The 25,058-nt window shown below is 42.0% G+C and overlaps 1 protein-coding gene across 3 annotated transcripts in view; it reads right to left on the bottom strand.

Moving 5' to 3' along the window:
* The window catches only part of CPSF3 (cleavage and polyadenylation specific factor 3), a 39,858-nt gene extending 14,819 nt beyond the window's left edge, over window positions 1-25,039 (bottom strand). Inside the window, exons 1-11 of one of the 3 annotated variants that reach the window (XR_005797100.1) lie at window positions 24,841-25,039; window positions 20,105-20,168; window positions 18,935-19,032; window positions 17,690-17,818; window positions 16,289-16,466; window positions 15,028-15,117; window positions 14,427-14,577; window positions 7,965-8,140; window positions 6,547-6,705; window positions 5,491-5,637; window positions 1,976-2,128 (exon numbers count right to left, since the gene is read on the bottom strand). Coding sequence is in view for 2 of the 3 variants with exons in the window: in XM_040496020.1 (XP_040351954.1) it covers window positions 1,976-2,128; window positions 5,491-5,637; window positions 6,547-6,705; window positions 7,965-8,140; window positions 14,427-14,577; window positions 15,028-15,117; window positions 16,289-16,466; window positions 17,690-17,818; window positions 18,935-19,032; window positions 20,105-20,168; window positions 24,841-24,890 (1,395 nt within the window). In the remaining variant the exon portion in view is untranslated. Of the gene's footprint in view, window positions 1-1,975; window positions 2,129-5,490; window positions 5,638-6,546; window positions 6,706-7,964; window positions 8,141-14,426; window positions 14,578-15,027; window positions 15,118-16,288; window positions 16,467-17,689; window positions 17,819-18,934; window positions 19,033-20,104; window positions 20,169-20,316; window positions 21,214-24,840 lie in introns of those variants that run through there. The other 2 variants (XM_040496020.1, XM_040496021.1) reach the window with 2 other exon arrangements.
* Between the last annotated feature and the right edge of the window lie 19 nt (window positions 25,040-25,058).

Raw genomic sequence — 25,058 nt, 5'->3', positions numbered from 1 at the left:
GTTAAAACTTTTTAAAATGCTGCGTACTGTATTTCTTGAAGATTTATAATGCATAATGGCATAATAAAACTCTGAAAAGTCCAGCGGTAAAGAAAACAGCTTATTTTTGTTCAACTCCGCTTCTCCTAAATAGTCTGACTATAAAACCTCTCCTCCCTCCCTCTCAACCAGCAGAGTCTGGGAAATCAGCTCTTAGATTGCCAACTGAATACATTTTCCTATAGGTATAAGATTGCTTCCATTAAAAAGTTTTGTGAACAGGAGTCAATACAACCCTCTGTTCTTCTCTGGCAACAAAAGCCTCACGTCCTAACTTTTTCCCCCCTCAAACTCAACTGCAAGGAAGGATATTCATCAATTAGCCTTCTTATATCTGGCTCATTATATATTAAAAGAATTGCTGTAAATTCGCTCATTAATACATGTCTGATATTTAAAACTTCAGATAAATCATTAAAAATTTCCCTTAGAAGTATCTTAAAAAAAATCTTAACAGAAGGGGTGCCTGGGTGGCTCAGTCGGTTAAACGTCCGACTTTGGCTCAGGTCATAATCTCACAGTTTGTGAGTTCAAGCCCCGCATCGGGCTCTCTGCTGTCAGCACAGAATTGGCTTCAAATCCTCTGTCCCCCTCTTTCTCAGCCCCTCCCCTGCTCACACACACTCTTTCTCTCTCAAAAATAAATAAATATTTAAAAGAAAAAAAATCTTCACAGGAGGCAAAAATGTGGATACCTTATAGTATCGCTCTGAAGTCTCAGGTAAGATTTTTAACGATTTTATTTATCTTTTTAAATGTTTATTTATTTAAGAGACAGAGATAGAGGGTGAGCAGGGAGGGGCAGACAGAGGGTAACAGAGAATCCCAAGCAGGCCCTGTGCTGTCAGTGCACAGCCTGACTCAGGGCTTGAACTCATGAACCATGAGATCATGACCTGAGCAGAAATCAGTAATTGAATGCTTAACTGAGTCACCCAGGTGCCCCTTTAACTATTTTTAAATTCTGCAAATACTATATTTCAACATCAAAAAAGGACAAATTTTTGTAAGTTCCATCATACCACATATGTTTAAAGACACAGACCTATCTATCTTTACATTCTCTGGGAGAAGGACCAGTAGACATTATACTGTATGAGATGTAGTAATAAAACAGTAATGAATTTCCTTCCTCAGATACAGGAATGAAAAGGAAGTGGAGATGTGGTTTAAAAAGCTATCAAACTCAACTGCATTAAGATCTAACGTACTTGAAAATTTTCTATGTGAAGAAATGAACTAGAAGAATCAGAAGAAGACCTAAAAGAGCATAAGGAAACAATTCCTTCAATTCCTTTTTTTAAATGCTTATTTATTTTGAGAGAGAGAGAGAGAGAGAGTGAGCGAGTGAGCAAGGGGAGGGGCAGAGGGGAGAAAGAGGGAGAGAGAGAATCCCAAGCAGGCTCCAACCATCAGTGCGGAGCCCGACTCGGGGCTCAATCCCACAAAGTCATGACCTGAGCCCAAATCAAGAGTTGGATGCTCAAATGACTGAGCCACTCAGGCACCCCAAGATAAAATTCTTTTTTTAAAAAAAATTATATTTAATTTTATTTTTTTAAATGTTTATTTTTGAGAGAGAGAGAGAGAGAGAGAGAGAGAGAGGCAGACAGACACACGGATTATGAGCAGGGGAGAGGCAGAGAGAGAGGGAGTTACAGAATCTGAAGCAGGCTCCAAGCTCCAGGCTGTCAGCACAGAGCCCAAGGCAGGGCTTGAACTCATAAACCATGAGATCACGACCTGAGTTGAAATCAGACGCTTAACCAACTGAGCCACCCAGGTGACCCCAGGAGAAAATTCTTATAGTATACTAAGTAAACAGAAATCATCATTAAGCACATTATCTTGCTTTGATTAAAAGAAGGCTGTATTTTTAAGTATACATTTCCCTTTAGAAAAGACCTGGGTAAGATTAGAAATCACAACCTTTTACCTTGGCTAGCTTTTCTCCTCTGAAATTCAAGGTCACAGCTTCTGTATTCCGAGGATTATGAACCTCTATGTGAACTTCATCGTTATCTTCATATTCTCGAATCAGGGCTGCTTTCAATCTGGCCATTTCATTTTGTTCTCCATGGACTAAAATCTACACAGAATGAATTTTCAGAGAGCACAGGGAAACACTCTTAGTGTGGGTTAATGATGGTCCCTATCTGACTTAAATATTGAAACACATATACTCGAAGTTATTAAGCTGAACTACTTTGAAGGATCTCCAGTCAATCAAACTTGTATAGGTATTTTCATTCTGTTTGGCCTTAAAAATCCTGAAGTGGAACTATTTTAAGAGAGAGTAAAGAAACTTCAACTTCAGTCTTTTGCCACTAACAAGACATACAACTTTGTGGAAGCTGGACTTTTTCTAGACTTCCGTACCCAACTGCAAAGGGCTGGACCACGTGACTTCTGTAAACTCCACAGCCTCTACCAGCTTTAGATACATGATTCCTGTATCAAACTATTGCCACTCCTACTAATGAAGAAAACACCCATAGTTTTCTTTACATTTCTTAATACAAGCCTGTTTTTTTTTTTAAGTTGACTTATTTTGAGAGAGAGAAAAAATCCCAAGCAGGCTCTGCACTGTCAGCACGGAGCCCAATGCAGGGCTCCAACTCACAAACCAGGGGATCATGACCTGAACCAAAATCAAGAGTTGGACGTTTTACTGAGCCACCCAGGTACCCCATCTTAATACAAGGCTTTCTAAAGAAGCTTTTTATAGGGGATAACAAAGACCTTTGATATTTTCTTCTGTTTATTATAGTAATACCAAATAAAATATTTCAGAACCAAATGAAATTGTGTTTGAGGGGTATTGACGACAATTGCATCAGATACCAGTCTCTTCCTATTCACTTTTATAACCTATATTTTACAAGACAGATCATCCTTAATCTATACATTGCTGCCTGGGCTAACAGAAGCCAACCCGGCATCCCTACTAGACCTAGCAAAGAGCCCAGGCTTCGAGGCCTGGCTGCTTAAACACAACGCCCGGCTCTTCGAACACTTACTAGCTCCGTAAACTTGAGCAAGTTACGTAACATCTCGGTTTTCTCATCTATAACCAGTTGTTGGTTGTGAGGAGTAAGCAAGTTGATACACGTAAAACATGAGTACAGGGGTGCCGGGGTGGCTCAGTCAGTAGAGCACGCAACTCTTGATCTCAGGGTTGAGAGCTCAAGCCCCACGCTGGGCCAGAGATTACTTAAAACAGGAGTACAGTACCTGGCACGTGGTAAATAATAACTGACAGCTGTTGCTCATTATTACTACCAACACTATTGTTACATTATCATGTAGATATACTTTTGCTGACCTGGTTACTGAAGGAAGGTAAGCATCGAGTTGAATCCAGGAATTTTAACTGTCAGCAGAGAGAGAGCCTGAAGAGCAATGAAATGGCCTGAGGATGAGGTGGTGACACCAGAGAGAAAGGGCAGTACAACACTCCCTCCCTGGCTTTAAAATGTGGGGGGAATATCCATAAACCACATACGCTAGGAAACACCTGTAAGGAGCCTGCACTGTAGCTCAATTCGACCGTTCATGATGCTAAAAAGGAGAGGGATTTTTCCCCACCCGAGAATCTGCTTCCTACGTAAGGACCAATGGGAAAATACCTGTGAGGACTACCATGCCAGAAAGAACTCAAAAACGAACAAAAAAGCACATGAAGGGATGCTCAACATCACCAGTTGTTAGGAAGTGAAAATCAAAACCACAATGAGACACCACTTCACACTTACTAGAATGACTATAATTAAACAAAGGCAACTAGCAAGTGTTGGCATGGATATGGGCTAACCGGCATCCTTGTGCACTGCTGGGGGGAAAGTAAAATGGTGAGGCCGCTATGGAAAGGGTTAGTGAGTCCTCAAAAAGTTAACAACACGTGATCCAGTGATTACACTCTTTGGTATATGTGCAAAGGAACAGAAAACAGCGACTCAGATTCTTACAGGCCCATGTTCACTCTAGCATTACGTGTTCATTGGCAGATGTGCAGACAAAATGTGGCATCTACACACAACGGACTGTTATTTTCATCCACACAGAGGAATGAAGTTCTGATACATGTTACGATACAGATGAACCTTGGACATATTATATATATTTTATATGATTTCACTGACACGAAATATCTAGAATAGGCAAATTTACGGAAGTTAATTAGAGGTTACCTGGGGCTGGGGAGGAGGAAATGGAAAATTTTTGCTTAATAGGTACAAATTCTTTTTGGGGTGATGAAAAAGTTTTAGAAATAGATAGTGGTGATGGCTGTACAATACTGTGAGTGTAATTAATGCCACTGAATTGTACACTTAAAAATGGTTAAAATTACAAGTTTTATGTTATATATATTTTGCCACGATAAAAAAAAAAAAAAACTTAAGGAAAAAAATTAGCAGAAGGCTATTTCCTCTAACTACTTGCAAATACATTCAGAAAGGGCACTTCATCTGTTTCCCAGACACATATTCCCTGAGTGTTCTGTTGATTAAAAATACATGTTTTTTTTAGCTTTTCCCTCTTACCCCCTCCCTAGTCCCACCAAAATATAATTGTTATTTTCATAATTACATGGAACTTAAAAATATAAACAAAGCACATCAGTAAGGAGCTATGTAATACATTTCGTATCTATTTGGATCTTTATTTTTTTATTTTTTTATTTTTTTTTTAAATTTTTTTTTTTCAACGTTTATTTATTTTTGGGACAGAGAGAGACAGAGCATGAACGGGGGAGGGGCAGAGAGAGAGGGAGACACAGAATCGGAAACAGGCTCCAGGCTCTGAGCCATCAGCCCAGAGCCCGACGTGGGGCTCGAACTCACGGACCGCGAGATCGTGACCTGGTTGAAGTCGGACACTCAACCGACTGCGCCACCCAGGCGCCCCCTCTATTTGGATCTTTAATTTCTACCATTACATGACTTGTCTTTCCCTTCTTTCCATCTTATTAAGCATTTACTACATGCCAGGCACCACTTTAGATGCTTTAGATATATATGTTCTCTCACTCCTTCCTCACAATAACCTCATGAGGCATTGTTATCCCTATTTACAAATGGGGTACAGAGAGGATAAGTAATTTGCCCAGGGTTACACAGCAAGTAAGGGATAGAACGGGGATTCAAAACCAGCATACTGCAAAGCCTGTGCTCTTAAGTCACTGGGGAGGCAACAGAAAGGGACAGAAAGAGCACTGGGTCTGGATCTGGTGGATCTGATAAGTGACCTCAGGTAAGTAGAGAAAATTACAGCGCACAGCTTGCCTAACTCAAAGGGAAGCTGTAGAGGTCAGATCCAAGTACAAGCAAAAGTGCTCTGTTGAAAGGCTACCTTAGCGACAAGCGGTGTTTGACTTGAAAACCAGCTGCTACGGTTTCTTGGGTATGTTTCTTTCCCCTTTAATGTTAGAAATCAAATTCATAGACTAACCACATGAGGCGGTTTCAAAGCACGGATAAATTCACTGGTTTGTTGGTAATCTGTGTGAGCAGAGAAAGAAATGTAATCAACAGACATTTTCAGCGGTAACTTCTGTCCAGACATGGTAGTGATTTCTTCTGGTTCAGACATGATATGCTGTGAAAAAGAAAGAAAAATTTAAAAAAGCAAAACAAATAAACTACCCAGTCAGAAAAGAAAAGGGACATTTTCTATTTTTTTTAATGCAGCCATAAACTCTTACATTAAATTTAGGACCTTTAGCACAAAAATCATTCTAATAGCGACTTAGTAAATATCAAATACTTATTTTCTTGAGCAAGCAAATATTTAATCAGGAAAGCAGGCAGGTTAACTAAATTTCAGTGTATTTGAAATACTGGAAGTGACAACTGTTAACTTGTACAATTGTACAATACAAGCCAAACTTGTATTCCCAACTATTCTCTTGCTTGGTAAAGTCGCTTTTCAAACAGATGTGCTTCTATTCTGGAAGTCAGTTTTATTTTATTTTTTAAACATTTATTCATTTATTCTGAGAGAAAGCATCCCAAGCAGGCTCGTGCCATCAGCACAGATGGATGCGGGACTCGAACTCATGAACTGTGAGATCATGACCTGAGCCAAAACCAAGAGTTGGACATTCAACCCACTGAGCCACCCAGGTGCCCCGGGAATCACAACGTATTTTAAGAAATAAGACAAGTTATATAGATAACAGGGGTAAGAGAATGTGATGCTTGGATGTTCAGAAACTGTTTCTAAAGTTCTGCACGTACTTCCCACAATGTGTACATCCCGAAGAGCTAACATCAACCATTCTGCATCGTTAGGAAGAAAGGCAATCAACCCAAACACCTTCTACAGCTTTTCAAGAGAATACATATTAGTAAACTTCTTCAGTGAATGAGGGTATTCATGTTTTTGTTGGTCTCAACTAGGTTCCCTTCCATACTTTTTACTGCAACAAGATTAAGTGCCTCTCAGACTTTAACGTGCCACCTTGGCAATTCTGATTAGGAATGACACAGTGGTCTCATAGCTGACCTTGGCAAGTGTCCCTTCTACACAGTACCCTGCTATAATGACGCCGTTCCTCTTATCCGTGCACCAGCTTTCAAAGAGCTCTCTGGATAAGCCACTTTGCATCATGCCCGGGGAGGCCATGACGACACTGGGACCAATGTCATCAAAATGATCCATGCTCTAAGAGAGAAAAAGGAATGGTAAAAGCATGCTAAGCACCAGGGTTTGGCAAGGCTGTCCTTATTTTTAAAGAATAACGAAAAGGTAGGTGAAAAGATTGATAACACTACTGTAAGGACCTCCGAGACGAGCAAACATTTTAAGTCTAATTTCTCAGTTCCTAAACAACTGAAGCTAGGAATGAAAGGAAAACAAAGTGATAAGAAGCAGTTAGTTCACTCTGTCCTTCTAAACCTTCTACTGGTAGTTAATGGGCTATTATAGGACCATTTTCATTGCCAGAGGGCAGGCAGGAAAAAAGTAAGAGTCAAATGGCTTTCTATCTGCCCAAGAGAGAATTAATTCCAAAAGAACTTTCCCACTCACAATGGCTTTGCATACTTCACAAATATTTTGAGCTGGCCTAAAAAATCTAACCAAAAAGTTTAACATTGTTTCCAGGGAAAACTTGGCTCTAGTTCTTAAGCAATTAACTTAAAAAATAATACTTTATGGACAGAGCCCACTTACAACTGGAAGATGACTTCTAGCACTTGAATTATTTGGGGCATTATTTTATTAAGAGTATAGCACATTAACTTTAATAAAACAACATATATACTTAAAAAAATTTTTTTTTACATTTGTTTATTTTTTGAGAGACATAGAGAGACAGAGCACAAGTTGGGGAGGGGCAGAGAGAGGAGACACAGAACTGAAGCAGGTTCCAGGCTCCAAGCTGTCAGCACAGAGCCTGACGTGGGGCTCGAACTCACAAACCATGAGATCATGACCTGAGCCGAAGTTGGACGCTTAACCAACTGAGTCACCCAGGCACCCCAATAAAACAATATATTTTTAAAACAACATTTTTTTAACTAAAGGAAATCAGCTTTTATTGAATGCTCTAGAAAAGTAAACATATGAAAATGTTCATACATGGAATTTGCAGTGCAAATCAAAAAGACGATTAAGTTTGAGGAAGGACAGAAAAACGTTAAGACGTAACATAAGATATTTTTCTCATCAAGACTTTCTGTTTCTATGGCAGGGAGACTAACTTATTCAGCAATAGTAAATACTGGGAACCAATGGAGACTTGGAACGACTGGCAAGATTTAAGCAGAGGAGAATGCCAGTTGCTAAAATTTTGTTTTCCTGCAGGAAAATGGTGCCTGCTACAGAAAAGGCGAGACCTCAGCCAAAAGGACTCGGCCCCGGAATCAATGTGCTATCGACTTCTCTGTGTTTACCGGTCCTTCCTCTTCCTCAGCACTCACCTTGAGGTTACTGATGTGCTTGAACACAAAGGGATTGTTGATGTTGATCTGTTTGCGGATTTTGTCGTTCATGGCATTTACGTACGTCTGGTACACTGCCATACACTTCTTGGCCAAAGACGACGCGTAGTATATGGGAATATCATGGAGTTCTGGGTGATTCTGCCAGTACTCGTCTAGAGAGATTTCATCAGAAACAAATTTCATTTTGTTATGTGGGATAAATAGTTCAAATAATAAGTGATACATGTAATTAATTTAAAGAAATTCAGACATCCAAGAAATAAATCAAAACATTTAAATATGTATATAAATCTGTATCTATAGATTTATATTTATAGAAATAAAAAAAACTCTATATATCCTTCTCTTGCAATTTCTACAAATCACTAATTTATGTGTTAACAGCAAAGATATCAAGGTTTGGAACCCCTGGAGTGTTAGAAATGCAATTTGTAATTACGAACACACAACAATTTGTTCAACATGTCGGCTATGTCTGCAGTAATTATTACCCTGCTTAAGGGTAAGCCACATTTAAGACATTGCTATGCACAGGGATGGAAAGCCAGGGGTGGGGGTGCTGGGCTCAGACCTTGCTTGTTTTCCTTCAGGCCACTTCCTCTCTCAGGGTCCCTTCTGGTCCCTCCTGGTCCCTCCCGCAGTTGGCCTCGTCCTCATGGCTCTGCACCTGGTGGGCCTCTCACGAGGCTGGCCCTGCCTGCGGACACCCAGGTAACAAGAAGCGGGCACTCCTTCCTGGGACGCATTCCTAATGGATCTTGCCTCCTGCCCTCAGGAAGGGCCCTGTTCCAGGCTTGCTTCCCATTTTTCCTGGACAGTCTGGGACACCAATACCTTCCAGTACATTCCCTCCTGCTTTAGTCAGTCAGCCTGCTGTAGGCTGCTTGTAATCAAGACTCCGACTTCTGCCCCTTGGTGTCCCTTAGCGACCCTGCAGTCCTGTGGGGGGGACAGTTAGCTGCACTAGCAGCAGCTGCTATTTCCTGAGCACAGATTCTATGCTGGGTGCTGAAGAGGGCTCACGTAGGGTGTCTGAAACCACACAGAAGGCACGGAAGCTCAGAAATACCAAACCACTTGCCCAAGACGCAAGATCACGCACTGGAATGCAGTGATTTGATACTAACAGATGGCCCAAAGCCCTGGGATGCAGCCTCTGGTTGGAAAGCACGCCCCTTCATTCAACACACATTGGCCCCCCTTGTGCTTTAGCTCTGATGCAAGGTACAGAAGCTATAAGAGAGCAAGGGAAGGGACTGTCAGGCTCTGAAGGTTTCCTAAGTGCCCAGCCCCGGCTAGGCTAACATTTTTTTTTTTTTTTCAAATTGAAGTATAAAGTATAATTGACATATCTCATTAGTTTCAGGTGTACATCACAGTGATTCAATATTTTTATACATTACAAGATGATCCCCTACCTAGCATCTGTCGCCAAAATTATTACAGTATCACTAACCATATTTCCTATGCTGTATGTTACATTTCCATAACTTACTTGTAACTGGGAGTTTGTACCTCTTAATCCCCTTCACCTATTTTGCTGGACTCCTAAGCCCTCCCACCTCCAGCAACCAACAGTTTCCTGTATCTATGAGTCTGTTTGTTTGGCTTTGTTTATTTATTATTTTTTAAAAGATTAAAAAAACACATTTATTTCGAGAGAGCGCTCAAGCAGAGGAGGGGTAGAGAGAGAGGGAGAGAGAGAATCCCAAGCAGGCTCCTCGCTGTCAATGCAGAGCCCAATGAAGGGCTCAGACTCACTAACTGTTGAGATAGTGACCTGAGCTGAAATTAACAGTGAGACACTTAATGGACTGAACCACCTAGGTACCCATTTTATTTTTTAGACTGTACATATAAGTGAAGTCATACGGTATTTGTCTTTCTCTGACTTATTTCACTATGCAATACCCTCCAGTTCCATCCATGTTGTTGCACATGGCAAGACTTTGTTCTTTTCTAATGTGGAGTCACATTCTCCACTGTATATGCGTGCCACATCTTCTCTGTCCACTCATTAATCAATGAACATGTGGGGCATTTCCATGTCTTAGCTACTGTAAATAATGCTGCAATGCACAGGGGTGCATATATGTCTTTAAATTGGTGTTTTCCTTTTCTTCGGATAAAAACCCAGAAGTAGAGGGGTGCCTGGTGGCTCAGTCGGTTCAGTGTCCGACTCTTGATCTCGGCTCAGGTCATGATCTCCTGGTTCATGAGTTTGAGCCCTGCATCAGGCTCTGTGCTGACAGTGCAGAGCTTGCTTGGGATTCTCTCTCTCTCCCTCTCTCTCTCTGCCCTTCACACACTCTGTCTCTTAAAATAAATAAACTTAAAAAAAAACACACAAAAACCAGAAGTGGAACTGCTGGATGGTATGGTAGTTCTTTTTTTAATTTTTTGAGGAAACTCCACACTGTTTTTCAGTGGCTGCACCAATTCACATTCCCATCAACAATGTGTGACGGTTTCCTTCTCTCTATATCCTGACCAACATTTATCTTTTTGTTTCGTTTGTCTTTTTGATAATAGCCAATCTGGCAAGTATGAGACGGTATCTCACTGTAGTTCTGATTTGCATTTCCCTAGATGATTAGTGATGCTGATTATCTTTTCATGTGCCTGTTGGCCATCTATATGTCTTCTTTGTAAAAATGTTTCTTCCAGGCTCCTGCCCGTTTTTAATCACGTTTTTTAAGTTGTGTAAGTTCTTCATATATTTTGGATATTAACCCTTTATCAGATGCATGATTTGTAAACATTTTCTCCCATTTAGTAGGTTGCCTTTTCATTTTGTGGTACATAACTATGTTTTAAAGAGTTCAAAAAAAATTAGCCTGGTCCTTACTAACTTAAACTTACAACATCAAAACTTATTTCTGAATACTAGTGCAAGACCTAAAAAGAAGATTGTGATCATAGTCCCAAGCCATGGAAGCTTTTATTTTTTAATTAATTAATTAATTAATTTATTTATTTTGAGAGAGAGAGAGAGAGAGCAAGCACAAGGCGGGGAGGGGCAGATAGACAGGGAGAGACTGAGAATCCCAAGCAGGCTCTGGGCTCCACGGGGAGCATGACACAGGACTCACACTCACTAACAGTGAGACCACGATCTGAGCTGAAACCAAAGTCAGCGCTTAACGGACTGAGCCATCCGGGTGCCCTGACGTGGAAGCTTTTAAAAATGACTCAGTAGAAGTTTACGCTGAGTAACAGACCATAACTTATTATCTTAGAGAGACTAAATCCTGTGACAATTTTAAATAAAAATGTATTCTCAATATTTCAAAGACTTATCAAAATTAGACTTTGTGTAGTTAAACTTTGCCAGTTAAAAAACAGGACTGTCGAAAGAGTTAAAATAGTTTCTGAACACATACAAACAATATTACTGTACAACTATATTTTTTTGAAAAGCTGCTAAACAGTTTCTCATAATAAACAAAACCTGTCGGGGTATCTGGGTGGCTCAGTCGGTTAAGAATCTGACTTCAAAAAAATCTGACTTCAGTTCAGGTCAGGATCTTATGGCTCATGAGTTCAAGTCCCATGAGCCCCACGTGGGCCCCTGTGCTGACAGCTCAGAGCCTGGAGCCTGCTTCAGATTCTGTGTCTCTCCCTCTGCCCCTCCCACGCTCACACTCTGTTTTTCTCTCTCTCTCAAAAATACATAAACATTAAAAAAATTAAAAAAAAATAAAGAAACCATCAAATCATTAAAAAAAATAAACAAAACCTGTTGGCAATATATGCTTACAAATTGTGGTTTTTTTTTTTTTAATGGTTATTTCTGAAAGAGAGAGAGAGAGACAGAGACAGAGCATGAGCAGGGGAGGGGCAGAGAGAGAGGGAGACACAGAATCCGAAGCAGGCTCCAGGCTCTGAGCTGTCAGCACAGAGCCCAACACGGGGCTTGAACCCATGAACTGCGAGATCATGACCTGAGCCAAAGTCAGACGCTCAACCGCTGAGCCACCCAGGTGCCCCTAACATACACAATGTATCTTTAAAGGAAGGCTCATTTTACAAGAAAACTCTCATTAAATCCCAAAATATTATAAGAGTAGCATAGTCAAAAGGTATCATTTGTTCTCCTAGGTGTACCTGCATTTAGAAAATGCATTAAATGCCTAGTATGCTATTTACATTTATTATTTCTAATTTTTAAAACAATTCATCTCTATCTTATAGATTAGGAAACTGAGGCTGAAAAAAGGTTGAAGAGTGTGGGAATGGTATTTTCCTACTTGATTTATAAGTAAAAACTCTATATAAGGACAGGGACTTCTGTCATGTAGGTTACAAATATATTTCCTGCTTCACCCTTTGCTTTATTCTGCTCATGTTTTTACTGGTGAAATTAAAAATTTTAATGCTGCCTAAGTTTTCACATACTCTTTTATTTCTCAAATACCTTGCATTGCCTACTGCATCCCAAGATCACATCACATCTCCTATTTGTGTGTGTGTGTATTTTTATGGATACATTTTAAATATCAAAGAAAAGTTGAGTAACTTGCTCAAGGTCACACGGCCAGAACACAGATGAGATTTGAAACCACTCCTTCAAATGGCTGCCCTCTTTCTGTTAATACTATATCACAAGGGAGAATTTAGGGGAAAAGGAACAACCAATTGCATAGAGGAGGAATCGCAATATATGCTCTGATGGCAGACTTGCCAGGTAAAATTATCAAATGCCAAATTAAACTTGAATTTCAGATAAAAAACACAAGATTTTCGGTATAAAAATAGGTTACTAAATCTTTGAGACACTTGTGCTAAAATATTCTTCATTATTTTTCTGACGTTAAAATTTAACTGGGTGTCCTATATTTTTACGTGCTGAATCTGGTGACCCAATTTGACGGTAACAGCCATGGCTTCAGCTTCCCAATTTCTTCTGTTCTTCAAATTACTTTGTTACGGAGACGTTTTAGTTCGAGACTTCTGAGGGCAAATTTGACTTGCAGTTAGAAAAAAAAAAAAAAGAAGCAAGAGGGGCGCCTGGGTGGTTCAGTCGCTTAAGTGTCCGACTTTGGCTCAGGTCATGATCTCGTGGGTTTTGAGTTTGAGTCCTACATTGGGCTCAGAGTCTGGAGCCTCCTTCGGATTCTGTGTCTCCTCCTCTCTCTGCCCCTCCCCTGCTCATGCTCTCTCTCGCTCTCTCAATATTAAATAAGCGTTAAAAAAAAAATTAAGAAAAAAAGGAGCAAAAGAACATTGGATTGGCTTAGGGCGCAGAAAATGCAGTCCTACTATGTCTGATCTCTCTCACAGATCAGCTTTCGAGCTGAGGTCATTTACTCCGTTTTTCCTTGTTTTCCTTGTCAGTGTAACAGGGACAGACTTATCCGCATCATCCTAGAGATGGGAGAGCTGAGAGCAACAGCTTGATGTGACCATTTCTAGTTCTTTGCACTGAAGCTCTTTACACACAAGGCGCTCAGTCTTTAAGAAGAGTGCTTTCCCCAAATAGCACCACAGAATGTCTGAGTTAGAATCGTTAAATATAAATACATGCGAAGAGTGGTACCCAAAAATTTATACATGCTCATTGAAGTATTTGCAAAGTAGAGAAAAGCAGAAAATAAAAAAAGAAATCATCCACTTTCTCACTATGCAGGCTTAACATCTTTCCAGTCACTGGTGTATTGTTTTTTAAGATTTTAGTCTTAAGTAACCTATACATCCAACATGGGGATCGAACTTAGAATCTCGAGATCAAAAGTCTCATGCTCCACCAACTTAGCCCACCAGGCAGCCCTATTTGTATATTTTTAAATAGGATCAGAGAACATACTGTTCTGAACTCTAACCTTCTGATTCCAATTAATTTTTTCCTTTTTCTTTCTTTCTTTTTTTTTTTTTTTAAGGTAGGGTCTGTGGGGCTTGAACTCACGATCCTGAGATCAAGACCTGAGCTGAGATCAAGGGTCAGACGCTTAACCGAAAGCCGCCCAGGCCCGCTGGTCCAATTATATATATTTTATATACGTCCATATGCATTTTATGTGCCAACATACAATTACTCATCTGTGACATGATTTTTTCCTACAAGGTGATATTTACTGACATGATATTTCTTTAAAAATACTGAAGCAATGATTACTCTTATTCATAAAATTGTCTTTACATCATTTATTTCCCACACGTGGTACTACTGGATCAAAGGGTAGCAGGTTTTTCGGACTTCTGAGCTCACTGCAGAGAATTCTGAGGCTGATGGCAACCAGAAGGGGGAAATATTTATATTTCCAGTAGCAGCGCCCAAGGGCCACTGTTTCTCGGGGCTTTTATAGCTCCACATCTGCTTTTAGATGCAGAAACTGAAGCCTGGAAAGACAGAATGATCTCGCCAAGGCCAGGCAATTATCTTGACAGAGCCACACTCCAAGATTATGAAAATCCCCCAAATAAAAAGGAAAAGCATACCTAAGATCAAGAGCAGCTCCTGAGCCCTTCCAAGAGCAAAGACGGGAATGAGGCCTCTGCCCCCTCTGTTTACAATGTCATGAACGGTGTTACAGAATCTTGCTTCTCTCTCTTCACGCTTCTCATGGATGTGCGTCCCATACGTAGATTCCTAAATAACACATTAGAAGTAGGAGACCAAGACTGACAATTCTCAAAGAATACAAAAGTGAAACATCAATAAAATGCGGAAGCAAAGTGATTCGTTTCTCCATTAACATGCCATTTACTTGAACACATACTGTTATAATACTAATTGGAAAAAAAGAGCAAATAAAAATGTTAGAATTCAGATCTGGCCAAGCAGTAAGAGACTTTTAGAAAATGGCATCAGGACTGGGACGCCTGGGTGGCGTTGGTTAAGCATCCAACTTTGGCTCAGGTCATGATCTTACAGTTTGTGGGCTTAAGGCCCATGTCGGCTCTGAGCTGCCAACTTGGGATTCTCTCTCTTCCTCTCTCTCTCTGCCCCTCCCCCACCCACACTTTCTCTCGCCCCCTCTCTCTCAAAATAAATAAACATTTAAGCAAATAATAAAATAAAATACACACTAACACTTACAATAATGAGAATGTCAGGTTTAATATTCGGAATTTCAGCTGCCATTAAGTGTCTATCTTCTTGTCTTGAGAAATCACCTGTGTACAAAAGCTGTGAAAAAAAATAGAGCTAGAAAATCAGGATTTGGAAGGCTTTGTTTTAGTAGTAAATATATTTAGCTCATAAAACCTGAAGGTGAATTTCAGTAGAAACAACAGCCCACAAGGGATGAAACTTAGATGCAATATTAATAATTCAAAGTGTTTAACTTAGTTCAGTCATAAACCATCCAGTGTTTCAATTATTCCCTCTTAACTTGGGGGAATGATACACTCCCAGACGCATCCAGCACAGGTAACCTGTGTATTAATAAACTTGAGAAGGTGCTCTGAACACCCAAGAGGAAAAGGGCATGATGAGGAAAGAAATCTACTGAGGTATACGGAAAAACCATGTAAAATGGAGGATAAAAATCATAGGAGGGTAAGCACCAAATTTCACATGGGAATATCGATCTGCCTTAGTGTTATTCTCTACTTCTTTTTTGTGCCTCTGAGCAAACAGTAAGGATAAATGATTTAGCAATACTTAGTATAACTCGATATGTAAACGTTTCACATCTCTGAGCAGCTGCTAACTATTCAGGACAATATTACGCCGGAGCATCGATTCTCAGCTCTGCCTACACATAGGAATCACCTAGAAAACTTAAAAAGAAAAAAAAAAAGGGCAAAGCCACACCCTCAAATTGATTCAATGAGTGTTTTTAACATGGCTCCCCAAGTGATCCAACGTGCACCGGAAGGAAGTGCTGGTGCGGCCATCCACCAGTCTTTGACAAGTTCATTTGACTCCCTTTGTCTTTTTTCCTCAAGGATGGCGGCAAGGATCTGTTCTGATTAACACCTGTCACTCATGCAGCACCCCCTTCAGGGGCTTACACGTGAATGCCAAATCACAGTTTGCTGTTAAATAGGTGCAGCCAGGAAGAAAGTTCTGCCCTCATCATTCTCCTAAAGGACGCTGGAAAGGAACTGATCCTATAATACTGTGAAAGAACGTTAGTCTTTTAAGGAGCTTATTTTACTCTTTATAATCGCGATAGAGGAAGTTGTACCGTGGGGGTATGAACTGTCTCAAGGAAGAAGTCTCCATTTAATTTTATCCTATGTTTCACTGTGTAGCACTCTGCAAGTCTTACGGAACTTTCTTCAGTATCGCTTGCTGGCACAAAGCTCTGCACTCATTACTTCTGGGGAGGAAGTTGCCAGAGCAAAAGTACCTTCACGCCTGCGATCTCAATCATGAACATGGCAGCTCCTAGAACGTGGCCTGCATGGTAACACCAAAACTTGATTCCTGCAACTTCTTTAACTTCATGAAAGTTGATGGTTTCGATTTTGTCCATGCTCTCTTCCAAATCTGTCTCCGTGTACAGCATGTCATCTGCTGATATGTTACTAAATTGTCAAAGATGTCAACGAGAAAAAACTGAAAGTCAGATTTTTTGAACTCTTGAAACTCAGAGACTGTCTGTGAATGAAGGAGCCACAAAGTTATTTCACCTCATGGATTACACTATTTAGAATCTCTCGGACATTTTTTAATTCTGCAATTATAATAATAAAAATGTTTGGTGTATACAGCTACAAAACATGATTTTAAGCAAAGTACATAGTAAATTAAGGCAAAGTACTCTATGACGGTATTTCTCCACGTCTTTTTCTGCCCCGACACTCCCCAGTGACAAACTCGCTCATATACATTGAACAGAGATTCTCATATCAGGATGTGAGATTTCTCTAAAAAGGGTAGTGTAAGTTTTCTCCTGAAAATTATACTAATGTATTTCCAAAAAAGCAAAAGGGAGTCGTGGCTAAGGACACAGACTCTAGTGCCAGATTGCTTGGGTCTAAATCGTAGCTTTGTCTCTTACTATGACCATCACAGGCACGTCACCTAGCCTCTCTGTGCCTCCGGTCCATCACCTGGACAATGGGATTCTTAACAGAACGTACATCATGAAGTTGATATGAAGATTAAATGAGTTAACATGCTGAGGGGTGCGGACTGTGTCTGCACATGGTAAATATCATTCAAGTGTTAAGCAGAATAATTATTACTAAGGGCACCTCCTCCATTCTTTTGTATTTATATGTGAAGAGTAATAAATTGTATCCAAGCTACTCCTGGAATATACAAATTAAACAGTAAGCTTTCCAAGGCTAAAAACGTATGCTGTACGTATCACAAAAATACTTGTAGCTTGTCTGATTATCCTCTTAAAACTGGAAAAACCTTCCTTGGGAAACTTTATCATTTCTGACGGTAATGTGCTTTGATCAAATAATCTAAAATAACATTTCAGTATATGTCAGTGTATCATGTACCTGATCTTAAATTTTAATAAAATCATAAAATTCTGTTTATAGAATACTGCTAGCATATCTTATAATTCACTTAAATTACAAAGATTCAAAAGGATGTAAAAAGTTCATAAAGACTTTATGGCCAAGAAGGTGCTAGGTACATGCTGGGTATCTGAGGAGTTGATACTGACAAATGAATGACATCCTTGTGAATAAAAAGAGTGTCTCGCTTCAAAACATAAAAAGGTCCATATCTTGAACTATTTGTATTCTGTAGAATCAAATCCCTGTATAAATCTAATAGAGGTATTTACCTAACTTTGACATAATCTGAGAGAAGCCATCTATAAATAGCTTTTGTAGCGTGAGTCATAAATGTCCTTCCTTTGAAACTTGTCTTCTGTAGAAACCAGGGCAAAGCTCCACAGTGATCCAGATGGAAACTTAAAAAGAAACAAGAAGATTCTGTCAATTCTATTTTTTTATTTAAAATTATTTTTAACGTTTATTTATTTTTGAGACAGAGAGAGACAGAGCATGAACGGGGGAGGGTCAGAGACAGAGAAGGAGACACAGAATCGGAAACAGGCCCCAGGCTCTGAGCCGTCAGCACAGAGCCCGACGCGGGGCTTGAATCACAAACCGCGAGATCATGACCTGAGCTGAAGTCGGACGCTTAACCGACTGAGCCACCCAGGCGCCCCAGATTCTGTCAATTCTTAAAGTATTATCCATCAAATACCACCTGAAATCAAACTGCTGCTGACTGCGCAGCAAAGTTCTATGTAACAAGTGCATATGGATACTTTCAGAACACCAAGGCTAGGTTATACGCAGAGGGAAGGAATAATGCATCCAGGTCTACCATATAGATGACACTGGAAGTATTTTTTAAACATCAAAACATTTACCAATGATAATTACAGAAGGAGGAACATACCCAAACCTCCTCTTGACAGCCAGAATCATAATAAGCACTTCAGTGGTATGAAGCCAAAACATTTACAAATGAAGCTCCTATAAAGTGTGTCAAGGACAGTGACCTCAAGGAGATATTCTGGGAAAGGGCTTTCTTGGTCTCAAGTTTTACAGTGATCCAAAGTGTATGCTATCTCTTTCTCATGTACTCTACAAGCAAGAAAGTAAGTTTTTCAGAGTAAGTGTCTCTAAAGTTAAATTTATTTATTCTGAGTGAGTGAGTGAGTGAGAGAGAGAGAGCGCGCACACATGTGCACACAAGGGGGCAGGAATGGAGGAGGGGCAGAGAGAAAGAGGGAGAGAGAGAGAATCCCAAGCAGGCTTCATTCTGTCAGCACAGAGCCTGATGCGGGGCTTGATTTCGTGAACCGTGAGAGCACGACCTGACCCTGGGTCACGAGTCAGATGCTTAACCCAATGAGCCACCCAGGAGCCCCATAAGTGTCTCGAACCCGTGATGCCAAGAGGGAGTGTTGTCCTACCCGACTGCAATATGATTCCTAGTAGTCTTAAAATCTGATAATGATCTTTAGAGTGAAAGTTCTTGAAAAACCGTGTCATGAGTAAAGAAAAGGACCTACTGACTAATTAACAGGAGATCAATCTCAGCAGGGTCAATTAAATCAATATAAGGAAGCGCATCCATTCCTTCCAGGCCAGGGTGGATCCCGCAGTCCAACTGAAAGAGAAAAAAGGATCACAGTTTCCTACACGTTATTAAAACTTATTTAATAAACAGTATTTATAACAAATCCATCACACACGCCATCAAGACGGACTGTATACACTGACATCTGGAATCCAGTCATTAGTCAACGTGGCACAGATGCCGTTAACAATTCTAACTTCTCAAACATAAAACACAGCCCACATTTCAGTCATAGGAAACAAGATCTAAGACACCTTCTCTTCAGCTGGTTTTGTGAATGCAAACTAACAATGCACGAACTCTTTTTCAAAAACCTTGGTTATCAGAACATGGGGGGCATTTTAAGTTCAGAGATTCACTACTACCAGACCTGACTATTGTGAGAAGATGCTAATCAAAAATGGGAAACCGATCGGGTCAGGGCAACATAAGTATTTTAACGTATTAGGGAATGAGTTCTTAAAAGTCAGTCATTGAGTTACCTACTCATTTTGGGGGCATTACATTCATACAATAAATGACTAAAAAGATGACAGTATCTGGCATATGCCTGTTCTTCAATGATTGGGAGAAGCAAAAGAAGTGGAACCACAGGAACACGATGAGCCACTGAAATGCCTTTCTAGTGAGGACTCTGTAGATCATCTCCCGTCTTTCAGACAAGGAAATGGGCGTAGAGGGGCAGAGTGCCTTGCCCAAGGTCGGGGGCCCCCGAACTTCGGTATCTACACTGCCGAACCGGGGCTCTATCATCCCGGGCAGCATGGGGGTGGCTGGGGCTCTGCACCTGTTCCGGCACTCAGTTCCTTGGCTGTCCTCCACGGCGGGTGGGCCCAGTTGGTTTGACTCGACCCTCCATGAGCAGAAGAGGGACCTGGTTGACAATTCTACAATTTTAGAATACCTCTTCTCAGTTAACTTAATGTTTTGTCAAATTACTAAACAGAAGTCTACGTTATTCACATTAACATTACGCAGCACAGGCTACATATAGAAACTATGACGTTTTTCTGGGAGCTGAACAGACAGCTACAGTACCAGGAAAGACCTAACCCCCAATGCAGACACAGCTGTACTATTAACCTCCCTACAAAATAATTACCATTATTTTTCTTCCTTTGAACTCCAGGATAATACATGATCTTCCTACTTCTTGCCCAGCTCCACTGCAAACATTCAAGGGGAGAAGTAAAAATGATTAGAAACAACCAAAATCAAGCCCAATAAATCCAAACTTTCTTTTTTACAACTTAAATACTGCCCCATTTTGATGATAACACTTATCTGAGGCAGGTAAGAGTTCTAGAAACTTACAAAGATAGGGAAGAGTGGTGTCAGTGTGGGAAAAGATGGAACTTAACCCTTGGGAGTTCAGGGATTTCGCAGTTGCTAAAACTTGAGAGGAGATGGTGCAGATACGTGAAGCCCAAGGTTAAATCCAATCTTCGGAATGTTAGGGCTAAATTATGATGTTAACGGAAATGTAATCTAGCGGTTATGCAGATTATCTGGTCATACTTTTAGGATCAGCACTTGAGTGTGAACCTGTAAGAACTTCCAAATTCTTTCATTTTCTTTAGGAAAATCATGCATTTACTACATAGCTTACATTTAAATAGACTTATTTTATTCCTGGCTGTGAACCTCAGTCCCTTTTCCCTCTAGTTTGTTATTTCAGGGTGTTGGATGCCAAGTGATTAGGCTATTCTCCTTTCTCCCTAAATGAGTAAAACAGCCTTAATTTCCAATTATCCTAAGATGCACTTGAAGCTAAGCCCCACCCATTTTTTCCAGTCCCTCACCTTCTCTGATGCCTTTTCCCACCCATTCTAGGTAACACTGAATTCACTCCCTGAACGTCAAGCACTGTACTCTACGTGCCTCGCATATGGAAATGCCTGTTACACGGACCCTGACTTCAAGGACCTCGGTCCACTCACTGGGAGACAGACACGGGGCGGCTCCATCTCCAAATGGAGATCCTACCATCCAGGGGGACTCTGATGAACAAAAATCAAACAACCGTGGTGCTGCCATGAGTTCCTGGCCGCCCACGTTAACTGGCCCTCTAGGCAACTTCTTAGGTGTCCCCAGCTCAGTTTTCTCTTAAGAGTTTCCACAGTGACGATTTCAAACTTTGTCCTCTTTCCTAACTTTCCCAACCTTCTTTCTTCTTCACTTGAGGCAGGGGCCTTCTCTGCATCAAAAAACATACAGCTTAGGGGCGCCTGGGTGGCGCAGTCGGTTAAGCGTCCGACTTCAGCCAGGTCACGATCTCGCGGTCCGTGAGTTCGAGCCCTGCGTCGGGCTCTGAGCTGATGGCTCAGAGCCTGGAGCCTGTTTCCGATTCTGTGTCTCCCTCTCTCTCTGCCCCTCGCCCGTTCATGCTCTGTCTCTCTCTGTCCCAAAAATAAATAAATGTTGAAAAAAAAAAAAAAACAAAACAAAAAAACATACAGCTTAGAGGCGCCTGGCGGGGCTCAGGTCATGGTCTCATGGTTTGTGGGTTCGAGCCGCACATCGGGCTCTGGGCTGACAGCTGGAGCCTGCTTCGGATTCTGTGACTCCCCCTCCCGCACTTACACTCTGTTTCTTTCTGTCTCTCCAAAATAAATAAATAAATAAATGTTAAAAAAACATACAGCTTGTTTGCCAGTTTCCTCAACTTCACCTCCCAACTAACCCACATATTTCCCCTCCATTTCTCCTGTAGCAACACAACAGAGCTCTCTTTCTGTCCAAGGCTGACCTTGCCACCACGGATGTCCGCTCTGCACGCTCTGTCCTCCGGAGGCCCTGGACGCCTCCCCTCCCGCCTACTTTTGCATTACGACCCAGACCTGCTGCGGCGTTCTCACCCTAACATTAAAAGGCCTCCCTTCTGATTCCCCTCGGTTCCCACGCCACTCTCTGCGCGGCCGCCTCCTGAGAGCCCCGCACACTCCCTGCCGCTGGCCTCTCGGTGGCTCCTCGCCGTTCAAGCCGGCCTGGGATCTTGGGCTCTTCTCCCTTGGTGTTTCTGAGTCACGCTCTCCTCTGTCTCACTGGTTTTCCTCTGGAGTTTCCCTACACTCACAGGCCTCTGCCCACACTTCACACGTTGACACTGCGCGGGCCTCTCCTCGGCCCTCTTCTCAGGCTCCGTGATCTTCGGTCCCACACGTGTGACATGCTGATGAGTTCCAAGTCTGTACTTGTAGGCGGTTAGGTATTTCTACTGGCAAATCCCACAGGCACCTCATGGTCAAATACGCCAAACTCGTCTTCACCTCAAGTCCCTTGTCCTTGCTCTTTTTCCCTAGAATGCTCTGCCCTCAGATGTTGACACGATTGGCTCCTTTGTACCATCTGGATCTCCGTCCAAATGTCACCTTCTGAGGCCTCCTCTTGACTACCTCCTCTCCTTTGCCCTTCGCACAACTCTACCTATCACAACATTTATACTAACGCGAGGTTACTATATCCACTTACTTACGGTTTGTTTCTATTAAAATGAAGGCTCCCTAAGAGCAGAGACATTGTCTTTCTTACACTATTTAGCTGTAGCACCTGGAATGTGGTAAATCTCAAGAAATTCTTGCTGAATGACTAAAAACTTCCAAATCATAAACCTTGGAAACATAAGGCTAAGTGAAAGAAGTCAAAGCCAGTCACAAAAGGTTACATATGATCCCATTTAAGTGAGATGTCCAGAATTGGCAAATCTGTAGAGAAGGACAGCAGAGTAATGGTGGCCAGGAGCTGGGGAAGTTGGGAGGACATGGGGGTGACTGCTAATGGGTACAGGGCTTATATTCGGCATGATGACAATGCTCTGGAATTAGACAGTGCTGATGGTCTTACAACTCTGAATATACTAGAAACCACTGAATTGTACACTTTTAATGAGCCGTATGGTATGTAAATCGTATCTCAATAAAGCTGTTATAACACAGCAGGACTCCCACCTTTATTCCAGAACTGCCCCAGCTCCTGTACTCAAGTGACTAACACGACCCCTTACCAGCTGCTCGGCTTAGGAACCCAAGACCTCCTAACACTCCTCTCCACAACTGCCCCTTCCAATACATCTGATCAGCTACAAAGCTGTAAAGATGTCACCTCCTTACTCTCTGAAACCTACTTTCCAATTCATTCAATGCTCATCTCATTCCTGCCAAGCCCTCACTGCTTTTTACTTGGATTATTTCCATTACGTTCCTCCTGGATTCCCTCCACTGAACTCACTCATCTGCTACACTGCTGGAACAGGTCTTCCTAAAGGAGGGATCTTAGGAGAGATCTTCCTAAAGCGAGAAGATCCTTAGGAGCGATCTTCCTAAAGCCGAATTCCCACTGTATCTCATCCGTGCTTAAAGCCTTCATTGGCTCTCTAGAACTGACATGACAAACACCCAAACTCCTTAGTATGTATACAGAGTCCTTCATAAACTGGTCTCTGACAGCCTTTCTCCCACCTCACCAGCTCATCTTTCAGCCACAGCCATGAGGAAACCAGCCACACACTGTGACCACTCTTTTTCACATGGGCCACTTCCTCTGTCTGGAACATCCTTGCCCTACACTCTACCGGTCATTAATTCCTACTTATTCTTTAGGACTCAACACTGCATCCGCCAGGACATGGGAGCTAGGTTTTGCTTGTCAGCTTGTTAGAAATCCCTTCTCCGTAGTCTCCCAGCACTCAGTGCAATGCCTATCGGGACTCTTCTAAGAGTTACCATTTACTGAGCACCTACTATGAGCTTCAGTCCTTGCAATGTGTTGCTATATTATTTAAACGTGAAGAAATGGGTTCAGTGAGGCTGCTGTCCTAGCAAATGAGAGCAGGGACTGAAGTCCACGTCTGACCCCGAAGTAATGGTCTCCTATTGTTCCAAACGATCTCTCCAGAACTTTTCACTTTGCATTGCTACTCCTACCAAAACAGTGAATTCAGTTAACTCAGCGCTGTCTTAGTGCCTAGTGTGATGCTTGACGCTTGCTCAGTGTTCGCTGAACACAGGAAGAGAGGACAGGCGTGAACTAAGCAGTGGGGAACCTGTTATGTCTCCGGTAGGTGCTCAGCGAATCCTTACTGGATGGATGCAGAGACACCGTCTACCTTTTGAAAAGTGCACGAGTTAATGCGATGCTAACTTCTACCTAAACACGCATTTGTGAACGCAAACCGCTCATCTCTAGGACAAAGTTCTCCACTTTGTCTAAGTTCTAAGCAGCATTCTAGATCTGTGAAGTGTTTCTCTGGCAGAAGGCCAGCTCCACTCAAAGACTAGCCTTCTCTCGTGGACAATTAAGGTTTGAGTTTTCGTCCTTCACATCTCTGCTCTTTCTCCTCTTTCTCCCTTCCTTATTCTGCTGGGGTCTGAAGTCAGAAGGTCAAAACTCAGAGCTCATTTATTTCCTCTTTCACATCCTGGCAAATGTCAAGTCCTGGAGGTAACGTAAGAAACAGATCTGGCTCTTCTTCACACCTGCCAGAGCTTAACCCAGGTCCTCGTCTCATCCTGCCGTCATCTGCATTGCCGCTTCCACTCTTTAGCGCCTAGGAAAGCGCCCAGCGGCCCAAAGAGACATCTTTTCCCGCCCCCAACTCCCACACACTCTCCCCTGAGACTGAAGAAAAAGCAAAGTCCCATTCAACCTAGCAGGCCCGTTCCGATCCACAGTTCTCCAAACCCCTTCAGCCCGAGAGGCCTGGCCCGCAACTGCGGACCAAGAGCAGGCTCCCGAGGCCTGCGAGCGTGCGGGCGGGCGACTGAGGCGGCCAAACATCCGGTTACCCCTCCTCGCCTCTCACAGCCCGTGGCTTCATTCCCTCTCGCGCTGGTCCCTTACAGGGGTCGGATCAGCAGCTGGTCACTTTCCTCAGCAGGAATCGCAGACATCTCGGAAGTCTGAAGGCGAAGCGGGGCTGAGGATCAGGTCACGGAGTCTTTCTAAATTGGAAGCAGAACCTCGGAGAACCACAGGGAGGAGAAGCCCATCCATCCAGGGCACAACTTCCGGCCCTCCGGCGCCCGCGACACTAAGCTCCTCCCCCCGACTTCCGGTCG

This window comes from Herpailurus yagouaroundi, unplaced genomic scaffold (genome assembly GCF_014898765.1).
Source record: "Herpailurus yagouaroundi ecotype Mexico unplaced genomic scaffold, PumYag 188, whole genome shotgun sequence".
Taxonomy (NCBI): Eukaryota; Metazoa; Chordata; class Mammalia; order Carnivora; family Felidae; genus Herpailurus; species Herpailurus yagouaroundi.
Note: the sequence above shows the minus strand (reverse complement) of the source record. Positions and strands in the feature narration are given on the sequence as shown.